General features: G+C 39.1%; 1 protein-coding gene across 1 annotated transcript in view; it reads left to right on the top strand.

The window, feature by feature from the left end:
- The first annotated feature begins 217 nt into the window (after positions 1–217).
- Positions 218–22,773, top strand: part of TMEM135 (transmembrane protein 135) — a 249,545-nt gene continuing 226,989 nt past the window's right edge. The window contains exon 1 of the mRNA XM_032640541.1: positions 218–554. Within this exon, the coding sequence (XP_032496432.1) occupies positions 414–554 (141 nt within the window). The 5' untranslated portion in view covers positions 218–413. The remainder of the gene's footprint in view (positions 555–22,773) is intronic.

The following is a 22,773-nucleotide window of genomic DNA, read 5'->3' as shown; positions in this document are numbered from 1 at the left end:
CCTATCTTTGTACATCTTTCTCGGCGCGCTCGCGCCGGCGCGGAGATAAAGGAGGGGGTGGCGGGCGCGTCCCCGAACTGCGCTCTCCCACCGTCTGCTCCCCGCGCTGAGCCGGGCTCCGAGAGGCGGGCGCGCGCCCCGGGCCAAGGCCTCTTGAGGGAGCGCGCACGCTCCGCCTCTCCCCGCCTCCCTGATGCGCGCCCCGCCCCCTCGAGCTGCCTTGCGCCGAGAGCTCAACCTCGGAGGACTTTGGCCCAGAGTAACCCCGCTCGCTTGAGCTTTCCCCTCTATTCCGCACCTACCCCCGACACGCCCTGAGAGCCCGCGGAGGTTGGGCGCTCGCTGCCCGCCCCTCTTCCTCCCTGCCGAGCTTCGGCTCACCCCCTCCCGGCCCCTGCGCGCGGCACCTCGTCATGGCGGCCCTCAGCAAGTCCATCCCTCATAACTGCTACGAGATCGGCCACACTTGGCACCCTTCCTGCGGGGTCTCCTTCGTGCAGATCACCAGGGGCGCCCTGGAGGAGTCCCTGAAGATCTATGCTCCCCTGTACTTGGTGAGACCCATCAGCTCCTCCCCCAGGGCGAGTTTAGTGTGGAGAATGGGCCAGGGCGTGCAGTAGTGCTCCGGAGGGGCCCGGGGCACTCGCCCTGTGTCGATTTCTCATTGGGAGGGGTCAGGGTATTTTTGGCGGCGGTGGGTGGGATGGGGGGAGATCGCGAGGGGCGGATATCCCAGATCCTACGGGGGGCGGGAGAAGGGGGAGGGGAATTAGAAGTTGAGCTGTCATCTGAATGCCTGTTGGGGAGAAGATGGGTTCCCAACTTCAGGATTAAGTTTGGGGCCCTTAAAATTGTGAGTTCAGAGGCCTGCGTTATTTTCCCTCCCTCCTGCCCTGTGGAGAGGTGTTGTAGGTCAGCGAGGCGATGAGCAATGGCCTGCAATCATTCCTCATCTAATTCCCCCTATTTGGGCGCCCTCCTCCCCAATTTTTTTTTTTTTTTTTTTTTTAAGGGCATATTGGACATCAAGTCCTTGTGGCCTCAGATCTTGTCTTAGTTTGGGATGAGAGGATTGTAGCTTGAGGGTTTTGCAAATGTCTTTGCAAGTTCACAAAGTGGTCTCCTGGTTGAGATTTTGCTTGGTGTTTTAAAGGGTGGTTCCAGTCTTTGAGTCAGTGAAAAATGTTTAGGAGATCTGACTTAATGTCAGGTAGGTCCTTCATTACACAGCTTTACCTGTAGGGCAATCTAAGTTTGGAGTTTTAACTAGAGAATATTTGGAAATACGTGTTTGTATCACGGAGAATTGTTAAAGAAGTTTGTTCTTAAATGTTCTCACCAGCATCTCTTTTTTTTTTTTTTCAATAATCTCATCCTTGGTATTAAAGATTTATCGCTTTGACTATTGAAGTTCATTCTCTTATTTTCTTGCCCAATAGAGCCTATGTCCTAAGAAGGCAAAGGTATATTTATTTTTGGTATGTTTTCTAAAAGTTCCATCCAATGTTCAGTGGATGGTCAATCCTTACTTCTCATTGAGTAATGATTTAGATTTATACCCTAATATTCCTGAAGGTGTGTCATGACCATATCTGTAGTACTTCTTGAAAAGTCTGATTATTTATTACAGAGATAACGGAAGAGAAGATGGTAACTTTCTCTGAGCTTGTGGAAGCCAGTTCATTTGTGTCATATATACTTACGCGTTTCAAACTTTAATGTGTGTTAGGAATCCACTGGGGGAGAATGTTAAAATGGGGGTTCTGATTCAGTCGGTCTGGGTGGGGCCTGAGATTCTGCATTTCTAACAAACTCCCAGGTAATATTAATGCTTCTGGATCAAGAGCCACAGTTTGAATAGTAAGGATCTAGAGTAACGGCTGATAATAAACTTATCATTGGAGCTGTAAATGTCTTCCTTGATTTTCTTTGGCCAAGATCCATGTTTATCTGCTTTTCCACATGAATTGTGGCCAGTCTGTAGCTCAATTTTTTTTTTTTTTAAATAGAATATCTACAAACATGATTGCGCTCTTGATGTATTCAGTAATACAAAGAGATTGTTCCTTCCCTTAGAGGATTATGAGGTATGTGGGGAGAGAGTTTATGGTATGTAATTTCTCCCTCTGAAAATCCATAGCACTTTTATTGTACCTCACTTATTCATTTATCCATTCATTCAACAATTGTTTGTTGAGGGCCTGATGTTTTTCATATTTACAGCCTAGATAATTTATTGGTTATGTTTCCTGATAGGGTAGTTCGGGGGACAACAGGAACATGAGCAATAGAAGCCCACTTTCTATTCCAGTAGGTGGGCTGGGGTCAAGGAGGGTCAAGAAAAGTTTGTGTTTTACCATTATGTCTCCAGCGAGATTAAATACTTCTTGAGGACAGATTCTTGATCTTATTTGGCCTTGTAATATCTGTATTCAAGATAGCTGGGTCGCTATTCAAGAGTGGTTGTGAAGTAAAATTAGTGGGAACTGACCAGTATTTTATTTTAAGTGAAATAGAAGAGAATAGAAAAAAATTAGAGTCTACTGCAGGTGGTATGGATAAGCATTATTTCATGACAGTTTTGTTTGTTATATTTGTATGGGTTGCTGGGGCTCTTAGAGCATATACCAACACTTTGCTCATGGTCAGTGTTAGGTAGCTGTTGATTAAATGTGTAATCCAGGGTACCAAGATACAAGGTGGTGTGGGAAGAAGTGGGCTTTTAAAAGGGATCAGCCACTTCTGATTTTGAATCTCAGCTTCATCAGTTACTAGCTCTTTGACTTTGTGCAAGTTACTTTGTCTTTCTCTGTGAGAATTAAGTGAAATAATGCACTGAAGATGTATCATGTTTTCTAGTTCATAATAGGTCTTGAGTAATTTGGCATTTTTTTCTTCCCCATTCTCTCAGCGGCACTTAAGTTAGGTGTGAAGTTCATTGAGGGCGGCTAGGGAGGGCTCCTTGGAAGAAGTAGCATTTGACTTGGACCTTGAAGATAAGGAGGTACAGACATTGATTCATGTATTAGATATTTATAGGATACTTATTCTTAACGGAGCGGAGGGAGAATGGTGTGAATTGAGGCAGAAATCTAAGTGGTTTCGTAAAAGAAGTAGTACATGTATTGATTGGCTGAAACAAAAGTTTTGTTTCAGCTGTATGAGTAATAACTCTTACTTATTGAACACTCATGTGCTTAAACCTTCACGTATTTTCTCTTATTTAATCCTTACACAACTCTGTCTTATCTCCATTTCATAGGTAGGAAAACTGAAGATTAGAGACATTAAGCAGTTTCCAAGATTCAGAGCTAGTAAGGGAAAGGAAAGGTGGTTTTTTTTTTTTTTGACTCAAAGACTGAAGGCCAGGCTAAAGGTGCCATTGAGATTTTTTTTTGAACAGAGGGGTTACAAGTACAGAATGGTGCTTTCAGATGGTGAATCTGGTCGAAATGGGTAGACTGGATTGGAAAGACCATTTAGGAGTTGATGCAGTAGATTCACTCGAGTGGTAGAAAGAATCAGTTCTCATGGAATCTTACTTTGCAGCTTATTAGCAGTGTGATCTTAGGAAAATTATCTCACTTCTTTGAGCCTTAATCTCCTTGCTTTGCAGAAGATAACTATACCCACCTCTTAGGGTTGTTGTGAGGATTTAAATGGGATAATAGTGTGTTGGAATAGCAGCTATCATGTAGTGGGGCCCAAATCAAGCGTTGCTGTTATTAAAATAGTGCATTTGTTATGATCTGTGTCTCCACCTCTAGTTAGAATGGTGGTTTGTATTCAGAACTAGCACGGTACTTCAGTAGGTGCTTCAGGAAGTGTCTGAATGAGTGCAGGTATGAATGAATGAATTCATGAATAATTCAGGAGTGAGGAGATAGTATTTGGCAGGTCTAAGGTAGTGCTAGAGAGAATGGAAGGGCAGTTTTAGAGGCATTTCACAGGAGAGGCCTTTCATAGGAAGAACGAACAGACTTAGAGACTGAGAATATTAGGGCAGTGTGAGGTCTTGTTTATGCTTCCAGGACTTCAAGTCTGATGCTGTTGCCATCATTGATAGAAAAGGAGAAGTGTAAGGGAAGCTGGGTTGGGGGAAATTTTAGTCAAGAGTGTTTTCTGGAGCCTATATATATATCTGCTTGTATATCTGCTTTTCATTTGAAATATTACCATGTGTGTTGTACTAAACTGATTCGTTTTGTTCCTTTCAGGTTTACTCTCTTTTTAAAAAAAAAATTTTTTTTAAAAAATTTATTTATTTAGTTATTTGGCTGCGCCTGGTCTTAGTTGTGGCATGTGGGATCTTCATTGTGGTGTGTGGGATCTATTTTTTTTATGTGGACCATTTTTAAAGTGTTTATTGAATTTGTTACAATATTGCTTCTTTTTTTTTTAATGTTTTGTTTTGGCTGTGAGGCACGTGGGATCTTAGCTCCCTGACCAGAGATTGAACCCGCACCCCCTGCATTGGAAGGCAAAGTCTTAACCACTGGGCCACCAGGGAAGTCCCACGCGGGATCTTTTAGTTGCGGCATGCGGGATCTTTAGTTGCGGCATGCGAACTCTTAGTTGCAGCACGTGGGATCTGGTTTCCTGACCAGGGATTGAACCTGGGCCCCCTGCATTGGGAGCATGGGGTCTTAGCTACTGGACCACCAGGGAAGTCCCCAGGTTTACTCTCTTGTTCTATACATCTGCTCTCATGCTTTTCTCATCTTGGTATCTACAGCTATTCTTGGTATTCACCTTCTAATGCTTAAACCATGTTGAAATGTAGATGGACTATTCCTTTTCACAGTGAATCTTTGTGTTTTCACGATTTGTAAAAAACATCATCATCAATTTACTTGATGTAGTTTTTTTTTTTAAAAAAGAATCCTACATATGTTGTAATGTATGCTAATAATTTATGTATGTACCAAAAATGTATTTCAGGAAGCTATATATATATATATATATATGTTTTGGTCTTTTTTTTTTAACATCTTTATTGGAGTATAATTGCTTTACAATGGTGTGTTGGTTTCTGCTTTATAACAAAGTGAATCAGTTATACATACACATATGTTCCCATATCTCTTCCCTCTTGCATCTCCCTCCCTCCCACCCTCCCTATCCCACCCCTCCAGGCGGTCACAAAGCACCGAGCTGATCCCCCTGTGCTATGTGGCTGAGGAAGCTATATTTTGAATATAGTTATTGCCACGCATTCACAATAAGTGGTACCCATCACTACACACATTCACATGACACAGTTGTTAAACTGTTTAAACCCTTGACTACCACTAAAATTAATGAAAGCATAGTGCCCTTGGTACTTTGTGGCAAATTTAGAATACACAGTTGCCCATTTAGGAGGATGGATTCTGTGCTGTTCAAATTCTTAGGTGCCTTTTCTAAAAGGAAAGCTTGTTCAGTTGTCTCGGGTGGTTCTAAGATCTTGTTTTTCCTGGTGTCTTTCCACAGGACCTCCAGATTAGGGTACTGGCATTTATCGTTAGCTGACTTCAGAGTAGAGCCTTTCACACTTTTGGGAAGGAATGATTTACAAACCTGCTTCTTCAGCGACCTTCAGATGTTTACACCCTTCTTCAGAGTATAAAAATGTTTACTTAATATTTACTCCCCTTGAATTTTATAATCTTAACAGACTTGTTAGAGTGTAAGTTCATAAACACTTAAGCAGGAGTTGGATTTCTTAGGAATAAAAAAAACCAACAGCAACTTATGGACAGTCTTTAGTTGCGAAAGGCTTGGAAACCACTGACTAAAATTTCAGTGATGGAGTTTTTGGGTTTTTTTAAATGTTCTCACACAGTTATATTTTATGGAAAAAATGGTAATTCTACAAAACTTCTTAAGCTTAACTCCACTTAAAAGATGGTGTTCAGATTTCTGTATTTCAGTATGACTTAGGAGGCAGGATCCTAGATTCTGGGATCAAATTGCCTATGTTAGAATTCTAGCTCACTACTTACTAGCTGGGTAACCTCAGACAAATTACCTAACTACTCTAAGCCTCAGTTTTGGTAAATTTTAACTCTGGAGGCCCTGGTGAGGATTAAATGTGGCATAATATATGAAGTGCTTCTGGCATGTAGTGTGCACTGAGTTTTTAAAGGCAGTGTTTTAGCAGGTAGAGAAAATGAGTCCAGCAATGAGACTTTTTGAAATTTTTGGTAATAGGCCATTTGTTTTTGTTTTTTACTTAAAAAAAGAGAGAGACCAAAGTCATTAAGGAATACAAACTGCTGAGAATATTTGAATTATTTGACATTTGGAGATCATGGAATTTGTAAATATGATGGATTAATTCCCCTTTGATTTTTCCCTGAGTCCTACTTTAGGGGTGGAGGTGAGGGGGCTCATTTTATTTTTCTAGTTAATAAGTAAATGATTCTTTTACAAGATTTGTTATTATCCCTTTGGACGTGTAAGTTTTGTCTTTCAACTGAGCAATTAAATGATGAGTTTTCCTATTCGTCAACAAGAGATTGTGAGTGTGTTGAACTTGTTTTTCTATGTGACTTCTTGGTATTCTTTGGCTGATCTCTGTTGATTACAAAGCACACTTCCAGCACATTACTTCTAGTTGAAAGTTGAAGACATATTGTACTAAACACTTTCATAACTCACCCTTTTCTGTGGCCAAATCTTCTTTACTATTGTTTGCCCCTTTAGTTATCCTAAATCGGGGATAAAAATTATTGCTATTCATGTTTCTGAGTCAGTAGATTCTTATTAAAATGGATATTTGGTTGATTTAAAAAAATTTTAAAGCCTTCAACAAATCCTTAATAGGTATTTTTCAATGTCGACATTAGTTCCTTTTGCCTTGTCACTAGAAAGTTCTTTTCAAATCAAATGGAGTGATCCTCTATCTGGGAAAGTTTATCCTCTTCAATAGAATCATTCATTTTGGTAGAGAGAGAAGCACACCTGGAGAAGTTAGGGATCCAAATCCACTCTGGTCATCCCCATGGTGACAGATTTTTCCATTGGATCGCCTTCATAACCAACTCTCTAGTTGATTTACTGTGGTACAGATTATTTTGAATAACCAGACCTCTTATTTACTATTTAGAAAATTATATTTTTCATGAACTTTTGACTCATTAAAATATTTTTATGATTATTTGCTGATAAACATTGATGGAAAAATATACACAAATTGAGGGGAGACGACTTGATGATTAGGTTTAGTAATATTATATATCTGAACCTTGATGGTTAGTATTGGAATATTTGTCCCCTATTCATTTACCAGTTATTTATTGAGTCTGCTATGTGCAGGCTGCTGTGTATGGCAACTGTGTGCTATGTGGTATGGTGGAAAATAAAAAAAATGAATGGGACATACTTCTTATATTGTAAGAAGGAGGGGAGACTAGGCATGTATTATCCTGTAAAAAAATTCATTGAGATAAATACCGTAAGGTACATATTAAAGTGGTTTGAGAGATGGAGGTGGAAGGTCATATTTGACTGGGGAGATAAGGGGAAACTTAATGAGAGAGATGGCATTTTAGTGGCCTTGAAGGAAAACAGGATTTGGAAAGGTAGAAATAGATGGGGAATAAGGGAGAGGAATGGCTTGAACAAAGACATTTAGGTAGAATAGGATATGGTGTGCTTTGGGGAATGATAGGTGGAATTTGGACGTTATTTGTTGTAGGCGATCGCTAAAGGTGGTCAGCAGGGGTAGTATGCCTGAAGTTATTTCATAAAGCTTAATCTGGCAGTGGTATATAGAAATCTTGGATTCAGTGACTCAGATGTAAAGCAGGGGGAGGAAAGCAATGAAGCTATACGATTTTAAGCCTCGTTTATTGGAATATGTGCAAGGTAGTGCTCTGGAAAAAATATCTTCAGTGAAATATGCTGGATTGCATTGGGGCATATTGAGTTTTAGCTACTAGTACGATATCTGGGTGGAAAATGACCAAGAGGCATTGAGAAATGGAGAGTTGCTGTTCTAGAGAAAAGATGGGGTTAGAGATTTAGGTTTCATCTCTATTCTTATGACATATTCTTTATGTCGTAAGATAGAGATGAAAGTTGAAGCCCTGGTAAGTCAACAAGGAAGAGAGGTCTTTAGGTCAGCAAGGGTTTAGAAAGAGAAGACAACTTAAATGCTCATTTTTGGAGTGGAGGAAAAAGAAAAAGAAGCAGTCAGAGAGGTATGAAGAGATGGAGAAGAAAGAATGTTGCAGAGAAGTGTTGAGCAGGGAGTTTTGGGAAGTATTGTTAAGAGGTGGGAAGAGCATGGGCTTGAATCTCAGTCCTGCCACTTACTAGCTTTGTGACCTTGAGCAAGTCTCTTAACATATGTGAACCACAGTGTTCTCATCTGTAAAATGGGGGTCAAATACCTATCTCATGTCTTTTGAAAATATGAATCAGAACACTTCAGTGGCTTTCCATCTCAGAAAATGTGAAATCTTTGCCATGGCTATTGCTTGATTGCATTTCATACCATTTTTCCCTTTGCTTATTCACGTCTGTCCAGATATAATTTACATGATTTATTTTATAATTTTGAATCTAAGTTTTGTTATTTAGGATGGAGGGCTCTTGATTTCTGAGGAATAAATTGGACAACAGATTGTCAAAAAATGAACATGTCTGTGGAGTAAATGAATGTAGTATGGCTTCCTCTTTTCATGAGTTATGACTTGAGAAAAAAAACCTTGCCTCAAATTTGTGCGTAAGCAATATACATGTAAGTAGTTACTTTTATTGATTATGACAAGACAACCTGGATCGAAAGGCTGGAACACAAACTTATGTTCCATAGATCTACCTGTATAAGGTTTGATAGTGATAAAAAATGTATAAGACTTTAATAATAGATTTATAATTTATTCATTAAGTATTTATTGAATATGTACCAGGCCTGTGTGCTAGGTGATAATTTGAGAAGGGGAATTAATTGAAGTGACTGCTTAATAAAGAGCTAAATAAAGTTTTGGAAAGTCTTTTCTTTTCTTTTTTTTTTTGTGGTACGCGGGCCTCTCACTGTTGTGGCCTCTCCCGTTGTGGAGCACAGGCTACGGATGCGCAGGCTCAGCAGCCATGGCTCACGGGCCTAGCTGCTCCGGGGCACGAACCTGTGTCCCCTGCATTGGCAGGCGGACTCTCAACCACTGTGCCACCAGGGAAGTCCCTGGAAAGTCTTTTCAAAATGTATTGGTAGGGACTTCCCTGGTGGCGCAATGGTTAAGAATCCACCTGCCAATGCAGGGGGCAAAGGTTCAAGCCCTGCTGCAGGAAGATCCCACATGCCGTGGAGCAACTAAGCCCGTGTGCCACAAGTACTGAGCCTGCGCTCTAGAGCCCACGAGCCACAACTCCTGAGCCTGTGTGTCACAACTACTGAAGCCCACGTGCCCAGAGCCCATGCTCCACAACGAGAAGCCACCGTAATGTGAAGCCCGTGCACTGCAACGAAGAGTAGCCCCTGCTTGCCACAACTTAGAGAAGCCTGCGCACAGGAATGAAGACTCAATGCAACCAAAAATAAATAAATTTATACAAAATGTATTGGTACAAGCAATCCCACTCCTGGGCATATATCTGGAGAAAACCATAATTCAAAAGGATACATGCACCCCAGTGTTCACTGTAGCACTATGTACAATAGCCAGAACATGGAAGCAACCTAAATGTCCACTGACAGAGGAATGGATAAAGAAGATGTGATACATATATACCATGGAATATTACTCAGCCATAAAAAAGAACAAATAATGCCATTTGCAGCAACATGGATGGACCTAGAGATTATCATACTGAGTGAAGTAAGTCAGACAAAGAAAGACAAATATCATATGATATGGCTTGTATGTAGAATCTAAAATAAATGGTACAAATGAACCTATTTACAAAACAGAAACTGAGTCACAGATGTAGAAAACAAACTTATGGTTACCAAAGAGGAAAGGGGGGGCTAAATTGGGAAATTGGGATTGACATATACACACTACTGTATATAAAAGATAACTAATAAGAACATACTGTATAGCACAGGGGACTATATTCATTGCTCTGTAATGACCTTTATGGGAATGGAGTCTAGAAGGGAGTGGATATATGTTTATGTGTGGCTGATTCACTTTGCTGTACAGCAGAAACTAACACAACATTGTAAATCAACTATACTCCAATAAAAAAATTTAATTAAAAATGTATTGGTACAGTTTTTCATTACTTATATAATATAGTGAATGTGAAATATATTTATATCCCCAAGGACTATACTGGGCACATAGTAATGCATATTAGTTGATGCTTTGATGATTAAGGGTGTTAAACTATTTTATCATAACAGTGGTATTTTATTAAAGATTTATTTTAATCTCTGTTGATCTGAGGTCAGACTTTTAAATTGTCTTTTGATTTATCACTATCTTAGCTTTCTTTCTACTAATTGATCTCCTCTAAAAGAGTGTGGTGATTTTTTGGGTTTAATTTTTCCTTCATGTTTAGTGTGAGATGTATCTGCTTCATCTGAGGAAACTAGGAGTGTAGTTAATAAGTATTTGTTAATGAGCCTGATTTATTAGTGAATCAAATTGGTACTGTAAATTGATGTTACAAATTGTATATGAGGCTCTCTCCTTCAGATATGCTTGAGGAGAATCAACTGAAGTGAATGAATGCAGATTTTAAGCAATTTTGCTTTCAGCAGCATTGAAAAATATTAATTGAAATGAATGCATGTGTGAAAAAAGAGTATGAAAAGAGGGACGAATGCTGGCTCAAGTATCATCAGGTCTGAGCAGGTTCCTTTTATAAGAATGCTGAATTTACAGTGTTTTCAACTTATTATCATTTATTTTGTATAGTCTTTTGACTCATTACATGTGTCAGGTTGCTTTGATTTCTTGATTCTAACTAGATCCTTGGAGTTTGGATTGTCACTAGTCCAGTTTGGGAGTTGTCCTGAAGGATTCAGTATCTACTGGCAATGATGGAAGGAGACTTATTCTGATCATTTTTGATTTCTAAACCCTGAAAAAAGTAGACACGGGGCCATCTTTTTCCGACCTATTTCTTAGGAACTCTCAAGCCCAGGAGACACTGAATTAATCAGGATCAGACTGAATTTCAGAGTGTGCTCATAGTTCCATTTGGAGCCCAGGGAGTGTTACTGTAACTGTATTTACTATGAATCTTCATTTTCTCTGTCTTTCCTATCCTCATTTTACTCTTCAAATATTACAGATTGCCTGTAATGTGTCAGAAATACAGGGGTAGGGGGAACAAGATGTATGTGGACATTACAGTTAAGGGGGAAGATAAGAAGATAAATGAAATATACAAAAAAATATTTCAACTGTGGTAAGTGCTAATAAGAAGTACAGGACGTTGCTAGAGAATGTTACATGAGGTGGGTTTGGGAAGGCTTTCCCAACGAAGTAACCTAGTGAGTATATGAATATATACATATATTAAGTGAATATGTGTTAGGCTTAACATTTATGGCACATAACCCAAATTTTAGTGTGAGATAATTCAGAGAAATAAGAAGCAGTTACTTTACAGAGAGATTATTTAAGGATTTCTTAAAACCAGTGTCCTGGACAAGAATTTGGTTTCTTTCCTTTTGACATTGGTCTTTACTTAAACTTGAAGCCAAAGGCAGTAATGAAACAGCTTAGATCATACAGATACCTTGATTAACAGATTCTCTGAAATTGAACCTCCTTCTAATAAAAATCTGTATTTTAAGTTAAGGTAGTCAGAAATTTTCAGTTACAAATGTTAGAAAAACTATTTTAATCTCTATTTGTCTTCACTGATTTAAAGGTAAATCAAGGTTGTTTTAGACAAAATTGTCTAAAGGTCTGGGAAGTTAAGCATCTTTTTAAAGCATTCCCTTTCTGTGCTCTTTTCTCTTTTTCACGTGGTTAAATTTATGGTTAAATTTCTTTTCTGGTTTAAATAGGTGGTCAGGGTTATCCCCATCAGAAAATAGTAAGGGATTTTATATTTGTTAAATAGTTGACGGGCTAATTGTTAGACTTCATTGTGGGTGAGTTTTAGCAAATGTGTGAGTACAAGTACAGTTTAAACCTTTTGAGAATCGCTTTGTCTTCTGTTAAAAAAATTTCATATAACAACAGATGGTGAGGCAGTTTGGTTTTTTTTAGCAGCATAGTCCCCTGATATCTGTGCTTTCTTCTCTTGCTCAAATTGTCCCTACTTCTTTGACTTGAACTCTTAGTTTGCTAGAGTTCTATTTTAAGGATTCAATTCAATACACGCGATATTCTCATTGGAGAGACTGGAATGTATGTACATACCTTCTGTTTTTCATCTGAATATAGTTCTTCAGTAGGAAGTGTATTATTTGAATTTTTCTTCACTAATTAAGGTATTTCACATTAGAGCCCAGGATATTTGTACTTAAGTATGCAGAAGATGGCAGGTTATGAAAAATGTTTTGGTTTAAGATTATAGTATTGCATGGGGAGTTATAGCAATAAGTTGAAGTAACAGGTGTGTGTTTTCAAGACTATCCCCTACATTACCAAAAATATTAATATTACTCAGTTTAGAACATGGCTGTAATATACACAGGAGTCAATCTGAGTTTTGTTCTTGATCATATTTTGTCTCAATATTATATCTAAAGTATATTTTCAGGTTTATCTTTAGAGCCTATGTCAACTTTCTTATAAATTTGAAAGTGGCTCTTTTATTGAGAGTAGATGATTATAAACTTAATGGTCATCACTGAAACTTGATGGTATGATTTTCATTACAGGGAGGTTTAAGAGTAAGTAGATAAGGAAACTTTTGAAGATTTGTATTCTCTGGCATATATTAGTAACGAAGTTGCCCTAGTTTTTTAAAAATTTTATTATTATTTAAAAAATTTAAAAATTAATATTTTTTTGAAGTATAGTTGATTTACATTAGTTTCAGGTGTACAACACAGTGAATCAAGCTTTTTATAGGTTATACTCCATTTAAAGTTATTTTAAAATATTGGTTATATTCCCTGTGATGTATAATATATCCCTGTAACTTATTTATTTTATTTTATTTTAAAAAACATTTATTTGGCTGAGCCGAGTCTTAGTTGTGGCACGCGGGATCTTCATTGCAGCATGCGGGATCTTTAGTTGCGGCATACGGGATCCAGTTCCCCGACCAGGGATTGAACCTGGGCCCCCTGCATTGGGAGCGCTCAGTCTTAACTGCTGGACCACCAAGGAAGTCCCAGCTTATTTATGTTATATGTAGTAGTTTGTACCTCTTAATCCCTTACTCATGTCTTGCCTCTACCCCTTTCCTTCTTCTCAGTGGTAACCACTATTTTGTTCTCTATATCTGTGAGTCTATTTCTGCTATATTCATTCCTTTGTTTTTTTTAGATTTCATATATAAGTGATAACATACAGTATTTGTCTTTCTCTGTCTGACTTATTTCACTAAGCATGATGCCCTCCGGGTCCACCCTTGTTATTGCAAATGGCATAATTTCATTCTTTTTTATGACTGAGTTCTTTACTCATTCATCTGTTGATGGACGCTTAGGTTGCTTCCATATCTTTGCTATTGTAAATAATGTTGCTGTGAACATTGGGGTGCGTTTATCTTTTTGAATTAGTGTTTTTCTTTTCTTCAGCTGTATACCCAGGAGTGGAATTGCTGGGTCATATGGTAGTTCTATTTTTAGGGTTTTTTTTTTTTTTCTTGAGGTATGCGGGCCTCTCACTGTTGTGGCCTCTCCCGTTATGGAGCACAAGCTCCGGATGCGCAGGCTCAGCGGCCATGGCTCATGGGCCCAGCCGCTCTGCGGCATGTGGGATCCTTCCGGACTGGGGCACGAACCCGTGTCCCCTTCATCGGCAGGCGGACTCTCAACACTGCGCCACCAGGGAAGCCCTATTTTTAGTTTTTTGAGGGACCTTCATACTGTTTTCCATAGTGGCTACACCAGTTTACATACCCACCAACAGCGTACTAGGGTTACCTTTTCTCTACATCCTCACCCACATTTGTTATTTTTGTCTTTTTGTTGATAGCCATTCTGACAGATGTGAGGTGATACCATTGTGGTTTTGATTTGCATTTCTCTGATGGATTAGCGATGTTGAGCATCTTTTTATGTGCCTTTTGGTCACCTATATGTCTTCTCTGGAAAAATTTATATATAGGTCTTCTGCCCATTTTTTAAAAAAATTAAAAAATATATTTTTATTTTTTGGTTGCTCTGCGTGGCATTTGGGATCTTAGTTCCCCGACCATGGATCGAACCTGTGCCTCCTGCAGTGGAAGTGTGGAGTCTTAACCACTGGATCACTGGGGAAGTCCCTTCTGCCCATTTTTTAAATTGGATTGTTTGTTTTTTGATATTGCGTTGTATGTGCCGTTTATGTATTTGGATATTAACCCCTTTGTGGTCATATTATTTGCAAGTATTTTCTCCCATTCAGTAGACTGTCTTCGTTTTGTCAATGGTTTCCTTTGCTGTGCAAAAACTTTTAAGTTTATTAGGTCCTACTTTATTTTTGCCTTTGTTTCTTTTGCCTTAGGAGACAGATCAAAAAAAATTGCTATGATTTATGTCAAAGAGTGTTCTGCCTGTGTTTTCTCCTAGGAGTTTTAAGGTTTCTGGTCTTACATTTAGGTCTTTAATCCACTTTGAGGTTATTTTTGTATGTGGTATGAGAAAACATCTTAATTTCATTCATTTACACGCAGCTATCCAGTTTTCCCAGAACCACTAATTGAAGAGACTGTCATTTCCCCATTGTATAATCTTGCCTCCTTTGTCATAGATTAATTGACCATAAATGTGTGGATTTATTTCTGGGCTATTTATTCTGTTCCATTGATGTATTTGTCTGTTTTTTGCCAGTACCATACTGTTTTGATTACTGTAGCTCTGTACTGTAGTTTGAAGTTAGGGAGGTGATCCCTTCAGCTTTGTTCTTTCTCAAGATTGCTTGGCTATTCAGGGTCTTATGTGGTTCCATATACATTTTAGGATTATTCTAGTTCTGTGAAAAATGTCATGGATATTTTGATAAATCTGTAGATTGCTTTGGGTAGTATGGTCATTTTAATAATATTAATTCTTCCAATCCTTGAACATGGGATTGCTTTCCATTTCTGTATCATCTTCAGTTTCCTTTGTCAGTGTTTTACAGTTTTCAGAGTATAGGTCTTTCACCTCCATGGTTAAGTTTATTTCTAGATATTTTGTTCTTTTTGATGCAGTTTTTAAATTTAATTTTTATTTTATATTGGAGTATAGTTGATTTACAATATTGTCTTAGTTTCAGGTATATGGCAAAGTGATTCAGTTATATATATATATACATATATTCATTCTTTTTCAGATTCTTTTCCCATATAGGTTATTACATAATACTGAGTAGAGGACTTCCCTGGTGGCACAGTGGTTAAGAATCCGCCTGCCAATGCAGGGGACACGGGTTTGAGCCCTGGTCTGGGAAGATCCCACATGCTGTGGAGCAACTAAGTCTGTGTGCCACAAATACTGAGCCTGTGTTCTAGAACCTGCAAGCCACAACTAGTGAGCCTGCGTGCCCTGACTACTGAAGTCCATGCGCCTAAAGCCCGTGCTCTGCAACAAGAGAAGCCACTGCAATGAGAAGCCCGTGCTCTGCAACAAGAGAAGCCACTGCAATGAGAAGCCCGTGCACTGCAACAAAGAGTAGTCCCTGCTCACCACAACTAGAGAAAGCCTGTGCACAGCAACAAATACCCAACGCAGCCAAAAAAAATAAATAAGTAAATTTATTTAAAAAATACATACATACATATATATATATATATATATATATATATATGAGTAGAGTTCCCTGTGCTATACAGTAGGTACTTGTTGATTATCTGTTTTATTTATAGTAGTGTGTATATATTAATCCCAAGCTCCTAATTTATCCCTTCCACCAACCTTTCACTTTGGTAACCATAAGTTTGTTTTCGCAGTCTGTGGATCTATTTCTGTTTTGTAAATAAGTTCATCTGCATCATTTTTTTAGATTCCACATATAAGTGACATCATATGATATTTGTCTTTCTCTGTCTGACTTGTTACACTTAGTATGATAATCTCTGGTTCCATCTATGTCACTGCAAATGGCATTATTTCATCCTTTTTTATTGCTGAGTAATATTCCATTGTATATATGTACCACATCTTCTTTATCCATTCGTCTGTCAGTGGGCATTTAGGTTGCTTCCATGACCTGGCTATTGTAAATAGTGCTGCAATGACCATTGGGGTGCATGTGTCTTTTTGAATTATGGTTTTCTCTGGGTATATGCCCAGTAGTGGGATTGCTGAATCATATGGTAGTTCTATTTTTAGTTTTTTAAGGAACCTCCATACTGATCTCCATAGTGGTTGTACCAATTTACATTCCAACCAACAGTGTAGGAGGATTCCTTTTTCTCCACACCCTCTCAAGCATTTACTGTTTGTAGACTTTTTGATGATGGCCATTCTGACCAGGGTGAGGATACCTCACTGTAGTTTTGATTTGCATTTCTCTAATAATTAGTGATGTTGAGCAGCTTTTTATGTACTTCTTGGCCATCTGTATGCTTCTTTGGAGAAATGTCTGTTTAGACCTTCTGCCCATTTTTTGACTGGGTTGTTTGTTTTTATGATATTGAACTGTATGAGTTGTTTATATATTTTGGAAATTAATCCCTTGTTGGTAGCATTGTTTGCAAATACTTCCTTCCAGTTCATAGATCGTCTTTTCATTTTGTTTATGATTTCCTTTCCTTTTAAATTTAATTAGGTCCTATTTGTTTATTTTTGTTTTTGTTTCCATTACTCTAGGAGAAGGATCCAAAAAAATATTGCTTCAGTTTATGTCAAAGTGTTCTGCCTATGTTTTCCTCTAGGAGTTTTATAGTATCTCGTCTTACATTTGGGTCTTTAATCCATTTTGAGTTTATTTTTGTGCATGGTGTTAGAGAATGTTCTAATTTCATTCTTTTACATGTAGCTGTCCAGTTTTCCCAGCGCTACTTATTGAAGAGTGTCTTTTCTCTATTGTGTATTCTTGCCTCCTTTGTTGTAGATCAGTTGACCATAGGTACGTGGGTTTATTTCTCGACTTTCTATCCTGTTCCATTGATCTATATTTCTGTTTTTGTGGCAGTACCATACTGTTTTGATGACTGTAGCTTTGTAGTATAGTCTGAAGTCAAGGAGACTACTTCCTTCAGTACCTTTTTTCTTTCTCAGGATTGCTTTGGCTATTTGGGGTCTTTTGTGTTTCCATACAAATTAAAAATTTTTTTTTTGTTCTAGTTCTGTGAAAAATGCCATCGGTAATTTGATAGGGATTGCATGAATCTGTAGATTGCCTTGGGTAGTGTAGTCATTTTGACAATACTGATTCTTTTAATCCAAGAACATGGTATATCTTTCCATTTTAAATGGAATTGTTTTCTTGATTTCTCTTCTGATAGTTCATTATTAGTGTATAGGAAAGCAACAGATTTCTGTATATTAATCTTTTATCCTGCAGGTTTACTGAATTCATTTATTAGTTCTAATAGTTTTTTGTTGGAGACTTTAGGGTTTTCTATATACAGTCTCATGTCATCTGTAAATAGTGACCATTTACATTTTCCTTTCCAGTTTGGATGCCTTTTATTTCTTTTTCTTATGGCTGTGGCTAGAGCTTCCAATACTGTGTGAGATAGAAGTGGTAAGAGTTAGATAGAATGTCCCTGATTTTAGAGGAAAAGCTTTCAGCTTTTCATCACTGAGTATGATGTTAGCTGTGCATTTGTTATAGATGGCCTTTATTATGTTGAGATATATTTTCTCTATACCAACTTTGATGAGAGTTGTTTTATCATGAATGGATGTTCAGTTTTGCCAGATGCTTTTTCTGTATCTATTGAGATGATCATGTGATTTTTATCCTTTTGTTAATGTGGTGTATCACATGACATGATTTATGGATATTGAACCATCCTCACATCCCTGGAATAGGTCCCCGTGATCATGGAGTAAGATCCTTTTTATATATTGTTGAATTAAGTTTGCTCATATTTTGTTGAGGAGTTTTGCATCTGTGTTCATCAGTGATATTTGCCTGTAATTTTTTTTAAAGTGGTTTTGGTATCAGGGTAGTGGTGGCCTCATAGAATAAATTTTGGCCGTGTTCCCTTTTCTTTAATTTTTTGGAATAGTTTGAGAGGGATAGATATTAGCTCCTCTTTATATGTTCGGTGGGAGTCCTCTGTGAAGCCATCTGGTCCTGGACTTTTGTTTGCTAGGAAGTTTTTTTGGTTTTGTTTTGTTTTTTTATTACTATTTCAATTTCATTACTAGTGATCGATCTGTTCAGATTGTCTGTTTCTTCCTGATTCAGTCTTGGAAGATTGTATGTTTCTAGAAATACATTCATTTCTTCTAGGTTGTCCAATTTGCTGGCATATAACTGTTAGTAGTATTTTCTCATGTGTTTTTTGTATCTCTGTGATATTGGTTGTTATTTCTCCTCTTTTGCTTCTTATTTTGTTTATTTGAATCCTCTCTATTTTTCTTTTGAGTCTGGCTAAAAACTTATGAATTTTGTTTATCTTTAAAAAAAACCCAGTTCTTAGTTTTGTTGATCCTTTCTATTGGTTTAAAAATTTTTTTCTCTCCACTTTATTTCCTCTCTGATCTTTTATCATTTCCTTCCTTCTGCTGACTTTGGGCTTTGTTCTTCTTTTTCTAATGCCTTTAGGTGGTGGATTAGGTTGTTTATTTGAAATTTTTCTTATTTCTTGAGGTAGGCCTGTATTGCTATAAATTTCCCACTTAGAACTGCTTTTGCTGTGTCCCATAAGTTTTGGAAAGTTCTGTCTTGAGGTATTTTCTGATTTCCTTTTTGATTTCTTCATTGACCCTTTGTATTTTTAATAGCCTGTTTATTTTCCACGTGTTTGTGTTTTTCCATTTCATAGTCATTTTTTTAAAAATTAAAAAAAAATTATTTATTTATTTATTTATGGCTGTGTTGGGTCTTCATTTCTGTGCGAGGGCTTTCTCTAGTTGCGGCAAGTGGGGGCCACTCTTCATTGTGGTGCGCGGGCCCCTCACTATCACGACCTCTCTTGTTGCAGAGCACAGGCTCCAGACGCGCAGGCTCAGTAATTGTGGCTCACGGGCCTAGTTGCTCTGTGGCATGCGGGATCTTCCCGGACCAGGGCTCGAATCCGTGTCCCCTGCATTGGCAGGCAGATTCTCAACCACTGCGCCACGAGGGAAGCCCCATTTCATAGTCATTTAAGTATAAACATATTCTTTTTTTAAAAATTAATCTATTTATTTCTGGCTGCGCTGAGTCTTCGTCGCTATGTGCGGGCTTTCTCAAGTTATGGTGAGTGGGGGCTACTCTTTGTTGCAGTGTGTGGGCTTCTCATTGCAGTGGCTTCTCTTGTTTCGGAGTACGGGCTATAGGCACGCGGGCTTAAGTAGTTGCAGCATGTGGGCACCAGAGTGTGTGGGCTTCATTAGTTGCAGCTCGCAGGCTCAGTAGTTGTGGTGCACAGGCTTAGTTGCCCCGCGGCATGTGGGATCTTCCCGGACCAGGGATTGAACTTGTGTCCCCTGCGTTGGCAGGTGGATTCTTAACTACTGGACCACCAGGGAAGTCCAGTGTCCCCTTTATTAACATTTGTTTTTCTTTTTGCTATTCTGATTGGATGGTATTCATTATTCTATCTTCCAGATCACTTTTGTGTTTTTCTGTATCACCTAGTCTGCTGTTAATACTGTCCAGTGTGTTTTTCATTTCACGTATTGTATTCTTCAGTTCTGACTTGTTCTTTTGCTTGTTTTCTAGTTCCTTGTTAAAATTCTCAGTGTGTTTATCTATTCTTTTACCATGTTCTGTAAAAATTCTTATTACTATTGCTTTGAACTCTTTATCTGGTAAATTGTTTATTTCTGTTTCATCAGTTTTTTCAGTTTTTTTTCTTGTTCTTCCATTTGAAACAAATTCCTCTTTCTGCTCATTTTAACTTTCTCTGTCTCTATGAAATCAGGTGAAATAGTTACCTGTCCCAATCTTGAAGGCATGTCCTTATGTGGGAACATCTGTATGCAGTCTGCATGTGCCCAGGCTTTGGTGGGAGAGGTTGATCTGAAGTGAGCGGAGGTCCTGGCTTCACCCAGGGTATGCTGGCAGCTATCACCTTGGTGGGAGGTGGGGCTGGAGATTGATGGACTAGATCCAGGGCCAAGTGTGAGCCAGATTTTTTTCTCTGGTGGTCATTACTGCCCTCTTTGGGATGTGGTTGGGTGCCATGGTGCTGGAGTAGAAGCCCTAAGGGCTGGGTCTGAGCTGGTTCTGTTCCCTCTTATTGTGCATTCTCCCCCTCCTGGCAAAGGCAGCTTCATCCCAGAGGGGAGCAGCGCTAGAGGAAGAGAGGTTGGAGCAGGCACTAGGTGTGGCCCCAGGCATGCTGGGGCCCTTGTGAGAAACTGGCCAGAGCTCTAGGCAGTCTCAGTTTGCTTCCTCCGCCTTGTTCCCCGGAGTCAATAAGTATGTGCACGTGTTCTTCATGAGCGGAGTCTCAATTTCTTAGAGCTCTCTTGTAAATATTACTGGTTTTCAAACCAGCTAAGGGGACTTGTCTTCCTGATGTTGGACCTCAGGGCTAGGGTGTCAAATATGTGGTTTGAATCCCTCATGCCTCATGGAGGATCTCCCAGCCCATGATATCTCTCTCCTCTTCTGTGTCCCATCCTAAGTGTGTGGGTACCGACCTGATCACCTTGCCTCTCTTCTTCCCTGACTCTGTGTGACTCTTTATAGCCTTGGTTGTAGGAGAGTGTTTCTCCCAGTCCTGTTTGTTTCCAGTGCTGTACATGTAGCTATATTTTTGATGTGTTCTTGGCGGGGAGGTGAGCTCAAGTGTCCTCCTACTTTGCCGTCTTGATCTCCTCCCCTTTGGGTGGGATGGCCATTGGAGGGGGCAGTGCTTCTTGGGTGCTGGTGATATTGTGCTTTTTCATAAGCATCCTTATTCACTGTTGGGCTGCACCCTGCAGGCATGCAAGCCCTGTACCTGCCCAGCCTCAGGACCAAAGGAAGAGCCCAGAGCCAGCAACAGAGACATCAGTGGTTTAATGGATGGGAGGGTCTTACGTGTCTGAAGCAAGGTCCTGGAACAACACCCGACCGTGTGCGGCAGACGGTGGGCAGGACATGGCAGCAGCCTTCACTCCTAGGGGGAGGGGGAGGTTACCAGTTACAGGGGGAAGTGGCATCTGGTTGGCTCATTGGTTAACAAGGAAACTAGCAGAGGGGTATTCCCCTTACTGTCCCTTTGGTAGGCTACCATTGTGGAGGTGTTGTAATCTAAGTATTAGAACAATCACTAGCTGGGGTGGGAGCAAGTATATAGGCATGTGAGTAGGGTGTAGGTGAAATAGGCACTGGTCCAGCAGGGGATGTACCAAGAGCAAGAGAACGACTATCTTGGGTGGCCTGATCATACATTTGCTGACCATGAGAGACGAGTGAAAACTTCCAGTTTTTAGTAAGCTTGTTGTCTGTATGTGATGAGTCAGCATGGTGTAGAGCACTGGATCTGAGTTTTTGTTTTGTTCTGCAACTTATAGTTTGACTCCCAGTTTCCTCATGTATAAGTAGATGATAGTCCTGTCTTAACTACTTCATGATAGGCTGTGGTAGTCATATGAGATAGTACATAAGTGAAAGCTTTGAAAACTGCAGAAAGATATGTAAATATTGGTCTGTGATACTTGGTTCCTTGTCTTTTTGTTTTAGAATTTAAATTTGGCTTTTGTAGCTTAAAAATAATTTTAACCTTAAAAATAAAAGTGTTGGCAGCAATTTAAATGCAGTGTATTTTTTAGGGTTCTCCAGAGACACAGAACCTGAAGGGTGTGTGCATGTGTGTGTATGTGTGTGTGAGAATGTGTGTGTTGTATGTGAGAGAGTGTGTGGTGTGTGTTGTATGTGAGAGAGTGTGTGGTGTGTGTCACACACACACATACAATATATATTGAGAGAGACAGACAGACAGACAGACTGACCTCTTTTAAGGAATTGGCTCACACAGTTACAGAGGCTGAGAGATTCCAAGATCTACAGTTGGCAAGCTGTAGTTCCTTATAGTCCATATCCTAAGGCCTGAGAACAAGGAAAGCCAGTAGCCTAAGCTCCAGTCCAAAAGCCAGTAGGCTTTCACACAAGGCTAGTGGATGTTTTACTCAGAGTCTGAGGTGGGAAAAGACTACAGTGTCCCAGCATGCAGGCAGGAGGAGTTCCCTCTTACTCAGCTGTTTTGTTCTATTTAGATCTTCAGTTCATTGGATGAGGCCCACCCACATTAGGGAGGGTAGTCTGCTTTACCCAGTATACTGAAAATGTTAATTTCTTCCAGAGATACCTTCACAGTCACACCCAGAATGTTTGGCAAGTCGATACAAAATGTCAGTCAAGTTGACACAAAATTAACCAGCACATGCAATATAAATTTGTATGTGACAACAAAGTAATTCAGCCTCCCTTATTATGCTAAATATTTTTTAAAGATGAGGTCTTATTCTTTTTAAACGGTTTTGAAATTTGTTAGAGAGAAAATAGAGGAAGTCTTCTGACCAGAGATGAATATTCTACTTTAGTTCTGTTTATTGAAGTTCTGTTTTTATTTTGAATCAGTCGGTGCTATAAAAACGTGGTTTAGTTTTGAGTCTCATGAGGACCACTTAACTTCTTCTATACTTAT

The sequence above is a fragment of the Phocoena sinus genome, chromosome 8 (assembly GCF_008692025.1).
Source record: "Phocoena sinus isolate mPhoSin1 chromosome 8, mPhoSin1.pri, whole genome shotgun sequence".
NCBI lineage: Eukaryota > Metazoa > Chordata > Mammalia > Artiodactyla > Phocoenidae > Phocoena > Phocoena sinus.
The sequence above is the reverse complement of the archived record's forward strand: the minus strand, read 5'-3'. Positions and strand labels throughout refer to the sequence as shown.